The sequence below is a fragment of the Amblyraja radiata genome, chromosome 30 (assembly GCF_010909765.2).
Source record: "Amblyraja radiata isolate CabotCenter1 chromosome 30, sAmbRad1.1.pri, whole genome shotgun sequence".
NCBI lineage: Eukaryota > Metazoa > Chordata > Chondrichthyes > Rajiformes > Rajidae > Amblyraja > Amblyraja radiata.
This window is the reverse complement of record NC_045985.1, coordinates 10,186,708-10,195,716: the sequence shown is the minus strand read 5'-3', so window position 1 is coordinate 10,195,716 and position 9,009 is coordinate 10,186,708. Positions and strand designations below refer to the sequence as shown.

At 50.7% G+C, this 9,009-nt stretch overlaps 1 protein-coding gene across 1 annotated transcript in view; it reads right to left on the bottom strand.

Annotated features, from left to right (window-relative positions):
* Positions 1-5,818: 5,818 nt before the first annotated feature.
* Positions 5,819-9,009, bottom strand: part of gtf2h4 (general transcription factor IIH subunit 4) — a 29,709-nt gene continuing 26,518 nt past the window's right edge. The window contains exons 12-13 of the mRNA XM_033047421.1: positions 6,496-6,574; positions 5,819-6,056 (exon numbers count right to left, since the gene is read on the bottom strand). Of these exons, the coding sequence (XP_032903312.1) occupies positions 5,887-6,056; positions 6,496-6,574 (249 nt within the window). The 3' untranslated portion in view covers positions 5,819-5,886. The remainder of the gene's footprint in view (positions 6,057-6,495; positions 6,575-9,009) is intronic.

Here is a 9,009-nt window from a genome sequence, read left to right as displayed (position 1 = left end):
GTGTTCTCTGCTCTCTGGGCTGGCGTTGGCAACGTGCACTGAGACAGACTTCTCTTCATCCACCTTTTATTACGAAAATGCAAAAACACACAGAAACAACGGCCGTTTCTGTCAGTGGTGATTCTTCGCCGGTCCCAGGATCACGCGTGGTCGGGAGGGTGGGACGGTTCCCGCTGCCCAGCCCAACTTGGGGAAGGGGTGCTGGGGACTGGACCCAGTGACCCCCCCCCCACCCCCAACAATCCTCCCCGTGACCTGGGTGGGGGGTAGGGGAGGGTCCAGGCAGCATCTCTGGGGAACATGGACAGGGCGCAGAGTGCCGGAGTAACTCAGCTGGAGAGGCAGGTCTGAAGAAGGGTCTCGACCCGAAACGTCACCCGTTCCTCTCTCCAGAGATGCTGCCCGTCCCGCTGAGTTACTCCAGCCTTTTGTGTCTATCTGTGTGGAATATGGGTGGGAGATGGAGACAAAGTGCCGGAGTAACTCAGCGGGTCAGGCAGCATCTCTGGGGAACATGGAGAGGACACAGAGTGCCGGAGTAACTCAGCGGGTCAGGCAACCTTAACGCGTGTCAAGGGTTATGGAGAGAAGGCAGGAAAATGGGATTAGGAGGCAGAGATCAGCCATGATTGAATGGTGGAGTGGACTCGATGGGCCGAATGGCCTAATTTTACTTCGGAGTCACGTGAGTGACTACGTGAAGAACCCGCTTACGACGCATGCGTGTCATTACGCTACACGCATTCGAACTCGTCATTGCTGGAGGAAGGACGTTCCTCCCAAACGGCAGGGGTTGAACCTGCAACAGTAAGGTGAGGGAACGTCGTTTCTTTTACTTACCTTTTTTCTTTCTACAGAAGGCTGATGAGAACTGGCTGGGGAGAGTCTGCAGAACTGCAGGCAGCCAGCAACGGCCGGGGCACTGCTATCTCCCTTAAAACGGGAGCCGGAGCCGACTTCAGCTCCAGGAGCACGCCGACAGCGGTGGAGCAAGTCTGGAGCAGTCATTTCCGACGACTCGGACTACAGCCCACGGACCTATACATGGGTCCGAGGCGCTGGAAGGAGCGAGAAAGCTGGCGGGGGAGAACCTGCAAAATTGCGGGCAGCCGGCAGCAGCAGCAGTAAACGGCACGCTGATCTCCGGTAATAGGAACAGCTGTACCCGATTTCGCTCCCGACTTCGCTCCCGCGCCGGCCCCGGCCGGTCGGGAGAGGAGCAGCCGCGAGCGACCACTGCCCGTGTGCATGGGGGTCGGTTTGAGCGGCTGGAGGAGATGGCAAGCAGCCGCGAGCGACCAGTGCCCGTGAGCACCGGGGTCGGTTGGAGCGGCTGCAGCATGACCAGCAGCCGTGACGGCCGGTGCCCGTGAGCACCAAGGTCGGTTGTAGCGGCTGCAGCATGCAGGATAACTAGCAGCCGGGAGCGGCCAGTGCCCGAGAGCATTGGAGCCGGTTGGACCGGCTGCAGGAGAAATTAAGCAGCCGCGAGCGACCAGTGCCCGTGAGCACCGGGGTCGGTTGGAGCGGCTGCAGCATGACGAGCGGCCGGTGCCCGTGAGCACCGAGGTCGGTTGTAGCGGCTGCAGCATGCAGGATAAAAAGCAGCCGGGAGCGGCCAGTGCCCGAGAGCATTGGAGCCGGTTGGACCGGCTGCAGGAGCAGTACCCCTTGTGGGGCTGCAGAGTGGAAATACTCCAAAGTGGCAAAGCCACAGTGGGCAACTAATAAGCCCCACAGCAGTACTCCTTGTGGGGCGGCACAGAGTTTCTCACTCATCAGAGGGGAACACCGAGATTCAATCCTGGGCTGGCTGCAGGAGCTGGAACAGGAGCAGCTTCAGGAGCAGCCGTGACGGCCATTGCCCGTGAGCATTGGAGCCGGATGGAGTGGCTGCAGGAACTGCAGCAAGAGCAGCCTCAGGAGTAACGGCTTCAGGAGCAGCCGCGATGGCCAGTGATCATGTGCATTGGAGCCGGTTGGGTGCCCGAGAGCATCGGGACCAGCTGGAGCGGCTGTTGGAGCATGTAAGTGGCAGCTCCATGAGATGGAGACTAGTCACAGAGGGGCAGCTAGTAAGTCCTACAGCAGTACCTCTTGTAGGGCTGCACAGTGTTCTCCCTCATCAGAGGGGAGTATAGGGGGTCAAGTTTGGGCTCCACTTGAACAGGGGAGCAGAACATTCCCCTAGTACACTTAGGGTGCGGAAACCCTATGGGGAAAACACTTACCATCAGGGAACTGCAAAACCTGAATGTTCCCAGTATCAACCTAAACATGGTAGGACAGGGAATTGAAACGAAAGAATGTTCTAAGTCCTAACAGATGAAAACCTGGAACCTCCCAACCACCAATATTAAAATTTGGAGGCATCTTATCTTAAGAGGGAAAGATCTTCACATCGAGGGAACTCTGGGACACATTAAGGAACGTCTTAAAAACTACTTCCTGAGAAATGTGCTACCCTCATCAGACACCGGCACCTCAACGACCACGGAGGATGCCGAAATAGTAACTAACCTACTAATAGGAACCAGGGAGGTTGGTAGTGCATAACAGATCTATCTGTATGCATAGAATTATTCTACCGACACTTAAAATTCAGAAGTACAGGGGAATACCTTAGAATTCTTCATTCCATTACCCTCCAGTTCAGCATGTACCGAACTGAATGTTCATGCTTACAGGGAAAGAAACAACTAAAGCGCATACTGAACTACAGTGCCCATATATTATAGGACTTGTGGAGGACATCCACACGAATCACAGGGATTCGTGTCCTAAATATCCTTCTAATTATTTAGAGGTGGTTGCCACTTCATCTTAGATTGACTAATTTGAATACTTCGTACTTTATATTAATTACAAATGGGAACCTTTGGTGCAACTAAGGGATTGATCCTAGGGTACTACATGGCAAGCATGGTATTAAAATACGCTTGCTATATAGGACTCATTGAAGGTGCCCACAGATGTATTTAACACAACAGATCGTCTGCGATCCACCGTTAACACACTTCACATGGCAGTAACTTTGCCGTAAGAAAGGGTACAGCCTTTATGGAGGCTTCCAGGGAACTAAACCAGCCATCAGACTGGTAGTAGAATAATTGGCATTAGGGGCTGTGTGACAGCCACATGATATCGGACCTTTACATAATCATAGTACAGAGCGCTACACGCGTCACTCAAGAAATTATGTGGGGGTCATTCTGACCGACTTATGAAACAACCAAACTCAGTTATCCGTCTATGGAACCACATACTGATGGGCCTTGGATTGGGATGCTACTAATTCCATCTCCAGCTGTGGGGGAGATGGAATGCTCAGGAGGCATCACTACTAATGTTGGGCATATATACCTGGGGAAGTGAGAGCTAGTCATGGCTTTAAGTCAAATTGTTTTGGGTTATATCACCAGTATGTTAATCTACAAATTGACAACACCACCGGGGTAGCATATGTCAACCATATGGGTAGAAACATATCGACACCATGTGACTATCTGGCCAACACTATTTGTGAATTGAATTGAATCCTTCTTGTCAGTCAGACCTTTCGGTCTGAACGAGATGTTGTTGCCTGCAGCCATACATGTAATACTAGCAGCACACAATGGACACGGGCTGGCATCCGCCGCGGTGAGTTCACCGGGTACCTCCACTCTGTGATGCAGGCAATAGTCTTAGAGTCACTGTCTCTATTAATCTGGATTAATAGCGTATCCAGATAGAGATTGGATATCAGCTTCCAACTACCAGGAAAACTGAATTTAGTGGCAGACAACAGGTCACGCTAAGTCTAAAAACTCTGTATGGATGTTGGATAAAATATGTATTGCTGGAACAGCTGGTATGGAACACCAGATAACGACCTATTCACATCCATGCTCTTACCAGTTATCAAATTATGTTCTTGGGAGCCAGAACCTGGGGCAGTGGTTCAGATGTATCTTCGCTGATTGGGGGATCATTTATGCATCCCTCCCTTTTGCCTCATCAGTCGGTTATTTAGGAAGAAACTATAGACTTCACGTCTCGAATTTTGATAATACCTGATTGCCCTACGCAACCAGAGGTACTGGTGATATCAACATGGGTCAGAACCATACATCACCATCCATCATAGACCTAACTTACTGGGTCTTCCCGCAACAAGGGGAGTTACCCGTCACTATTATATATTAACCTATTTATTTAGAGTTGGAAGCACCTCTTCTACACCTGGGACTGACGGACCGAATGCGGAATTATTTCAGCGGGTCACAGACAGTCCACCTAAACATCAGTACTTGGTATCATCTAGTAATGGGAAGTACTGTCACAACAACAATCATCACTCACAGATCTATGAACATCCCGTCTGTTCTGGAATTCCTGGCAAACCTCCATTACGATGAGAGGCTCAGTCATAGTGCCATCAACTGCGCCAGAGGTGCTCTGTATATCTGTCAATATACCTATTGAAGGTGTTCAAAACGGAACTGCAGATGCTGGAATGAAGGTACAGAGCGGCATTCTGTTGGGACAAACCCTGGTAAACAAACTCATGAGGGGCATTTTTTAAATTAGCCCCAAGAACCAGGTACTCCCAAATATGGGATGTGAGCATTGTACTGACCATGTTAAGAAACTGGTCTCCAGCTACAGCTCTGTTCCTACGGGAACTGACTATGAAAACAGTCATGCTGATGGTCCTGGTCACGCCACAAGGGTCCAGTCACCACAGAAAATAAGGTTGGACAACATGATTAATTCATCTGGAATTTATGGTTTACATCAGTGTAATAGTCATACAGAACAGACAGGGGTCAGCAGGCCTAAAAAACAGAATTCAGGGTCTACCATACAGATGGTCGTCTCTGTATTATAACACACTTACTATCATACTTAGTATACTAAGATCATCAGAGGGGAGGAATGTCACTTTAATCAGCTACTAACAGCCATTTAAAACAGTGACAGTCCAGACCATCTCTGGATGGCTAAAACAAGTCCTAAATAGGCTGGAGTGGGAACTAGCATTTCAAATCTCACTCCACCAGGGCTGCAGCTACATTAGCAGCTATGAAGTTGGACGTACCAATGGACCAAATCCTCAAGACAGCAGGATGGCCAACGGAGGAATTTTCCAACGACTTTATAACAAACCAGTCATTGAACCTGAAACATTTACAGAAACAAATTTAAGTTCTGTAATATAATAGACCCATAAATAGGGGCAATAATTGGTGTTCATAATTTTACTGTTGGATTTCAATATCGTATTGATGTCTAATGTTGTTAACTCTACTCTCCCCAAAAATCAAGGCAGATGTGATGCATGGACTCGTTCCACGGCATGAAATCACAGAGCTTTAAAATCTTCACGTAGTCACTCACGTGACTCCGAAGTAAAATAGTAAGATTAAACGAGAACTTACCAGTTTGAAGTTTGATCCTTATTTTATGAGGAGGAACGTTGAGGGACTACGTGCCCTCCGCTCCCACCCTTGATCATAGTCTGAACTGGTATCTGTTGTCTAATCTTACTATGTTTAGTCATTATAGTTATCTGTGATTCCACACCGCTGCTTTGAAGAATGACACGCATGCGTCGTAAGCGGGTTCTTCACGTAGTCCCTCAACGTTCCTCCTCATAAAATAAGGATCAAACTTCAAACTGGTAAGTTCTCGTTTAATCTTACTATTCTACTCCTATAACTTGTGAGCGTCTCTGAAGAGAAAGGAACAGCTGACGGTTTGGGTCGAGACCCTTTTTCAGACTGAATGTGCGGGAGGGGGAGACAAAGCTGGGAGGGTTACTCCAGTCTGGGCTTTGGGGGGCGGGTGGCAGGGATGGGGGAGAGGGGAGGGGGCGTGAATGTGGGGAGATTCCCCGGGTGGTCAGTTGTGTTTCTGCCGTTTCCAGAAGCGTTTGACGTCGGGGTGGCCGGTGGGGGTGACCACCATCAGCCGCTTGGGGGGATTCTCCCACACCAGCACCCCCAGGTCCCGCGCATAGTCACGCAGCAACTCAAAGTCCACCTGCGACAGGAACTGGTTGTACAGCACACCTGTGGGGGGAGAGAGAGGGGGGGGGGAGAAGTGGGTGGGGGGAAGTAAGGAGGGGTACAATGAGAAGGGGGAGATCACCATAAACTCGACCGTGAGATCTCGAGGCTGCTTTCTGCCCGTCCCTTCTCTCCCCATCCCCATCTTCTCCCCACTCCCTCTCACCATCCGTCTCCCCTCACCACCCCTCCGTCTCCCCTCCCCCCTCCCCTCCGCCCATTTCCCCCTCCCCTCTCCCCATCCCTCCTCTCTGCCCACCCCCTCTCTCCCCGTCCACCGCTCCCCTTCTCCCTCCCCACCCCCAACCCCCTCTCTCCATCCCCCCATCCCACTCCCCACCCTCCTGCCCCCCGCTCCCCCATCCTTGACCCCCCCAGTCCCCTCCCCTCTCCCCATCCTCCCCAACCTCTCTCCGGTGCAGCCACCACACGGTGAACTTGCCTTCGGTGAACTGTAGCCGGTCACGTTCGAGTTCCCAGAGCCGCACCTGGTCGGTGATGGTGGGAGGCAGCACCGGGGTCTGTGGGAGACAAACACAGACTGGGTCAACGGGGAAACCACAGAGACCTCCGCCCACACTGCACAAGATCCTGTCCCCTGCAGCACCGGCCGTGACCTGCAGGTGATGGTGTCGCTCCACGGACAGAGCCTGAGAGAGCCCACTGTCCCCTGCAGCACCGGCCGTGACCTGCAGGTGGTGGTGTCGCTCCACGGAATGAGCCTGAGAGAACACACTGAGGGTCATATTGGATCATCTCAGTCCAACATAGAAGCTTCCCTCACCCTCCACCGAGGAAACCAAGCCACCAGGAACGGCAGGCGCTGGACTCTGGAGCAAAAATCACAAAGTGCTGGAGTAACTCAGCGGGTCAAGTAACAGGTGACGCTTCACATTGTGCTGGAGTAACTCAGCGGGTCAGGCAGCATCTCTGGAGAGAAAGGACTACGCAGTTGCAGCATGGGACCCATACACAAATAAAAACATTTCTTCCATCGAACGTGTCCAAAGACAGGCAGCTCGATTGTTACTAACACCTATGAGAGAGAAGCGAGTGTCACCAAACTTCTGAATTCTCTGGGGTGGAAGGAACCCTCTCCAAGACAGACGTGAAGCTCACCGTTTGACCTGTTTTTACAAAATGTTAAATGGTCAGCTCGACATAGACTACAAGACCTACACCAAACCCAAACCAATTAGGAGCAGACGAGGTCATTCGATCCAATTTGTGATCCCAGCTACAAAGACAGATGTGTACAGCAATTCGTTCTTCCCCCGCACAATTAAAGCATGGAATAATCTCCACCCAACTATAGTTACCCAACCAGATGCAACTAAATTTAAAGTAGCTCTTTCTTCCCAATAACCCTTTCTGGCTTAAGCCCTCCCTTCACCACCTCCAGTTTAAATTCCATTTGGAATATTTTGGAGGACCAAGAAACCAAGAAACCAAGAAGAATAGGTGACGTTTCAGGTCGAGACCCTTCTTCAGACTGTAAGAAGGAACTGCAGATGCTGGCTTGTAAGAAGATGAAAGGTCTCAAACTGAAACGTCACATCTCCACCTTCTCCAGAGATACTGTCTAACCCGCTGAGTTACTCCAGCACTCTGTGAAACGTCACCTATCCATGTTCTCCACAGATGCTGCCTGACCCGCTGAGTTACTCCAGCACTCTGTGAAACGTCACCTATCCATGTTCTCCACATATGCTGTCTGACCTGCTGAGTTACTCCAGCACTCTGTGAAACGTCACATATCTATGTTCTCCACAGATGCTGCCTGATCCGCTGAGTTACTCCAGCACTCTGAAATGTCACCTCGCCATGTTCTCCACAGATGCTGTCTGACCCGCTGAGTTACTCCAGCACTCTTTGTTTCTCCAGAGACGGGGGAAGCAGGGATAGGCCCTTCAGCCAATCTCGCCCTCGATGCCCCACTGCTGATTCCATTTGCTAGCCATAAGTAGAACTGCAGATGCTGGTTTACAAAAAAATTACACAGAGTGCTGGAGTAACTCAGCGGGTCAGGCATCATCTGTGGAGAACATGGATCGGTGACGTTTCACAGAGTGCTGGAGTAACTTGTATGGCGTGCAGGCTCGAAGGGCCGAATGGCCTACTCCTGCACCTATTTTCTATGTTCCTCTGTAAGATCCTGTCTCCTGCAGCACCGGCCGTGACCAGTAGATGGTGGCATCGCTCCACGGACAGAGCCTGAGAGAGCGCACTGTCCCCTGTAGCACCGGCCGTGACCAGCAGATGGTGGTGTCGACTCTAGACGGACAGGGGACCTATGCAAGGATCATGTTTGTGGATTCTAGCTCTGCATTCAACACCATTGCCCCATGGATACTACACTCCAAACTCTCCCAGTTGACTGTGCCTGAACCCCGCAACCTGAGCCCCAGCTTGTTGCGTGCTGGTGCCATCGCAACAACCTGGAGCTCAATCCTCTTAGAAACATAGAAAATAGGTGCAGGAGTAGAGGCCATTCGGCCCTTCGAGCCTGCACCGCCATTCAATATGATCATGGCTGATCATCCAACTCAGTATCCCATCCCTGCCTTCTCTCCATACCCCCTGATCCCTTTAGCCACAAGGGCCACATCTAACTCCCTCTTAAATATAGCCAATGAACTGTGGCCTCAACTACCTTCTGTGGCAGAGAATTCCACAGATTCACCACTCTCTGTGTGAAAAATGTTTTTCTCATCTCGGTCCTAAAAGATTTCCCCCTTATCCTTAAAGCCAGTGGACAATGGACTCTTAAGACAGTGGAATTGATAGTAGACTTTAGGAGAGTAGTTTCTCAACAGCCACACATCACCTTTTGCTCTGGTATTTTATTTAATTCTTCACATGATTAAATTATAATGATTTATTTGTAATTGTCTACTGTATGTCGTGTTGTTGCTTGCGAGCGGAGCACCAAAGCAAATTCCTTGTATGTGTACAT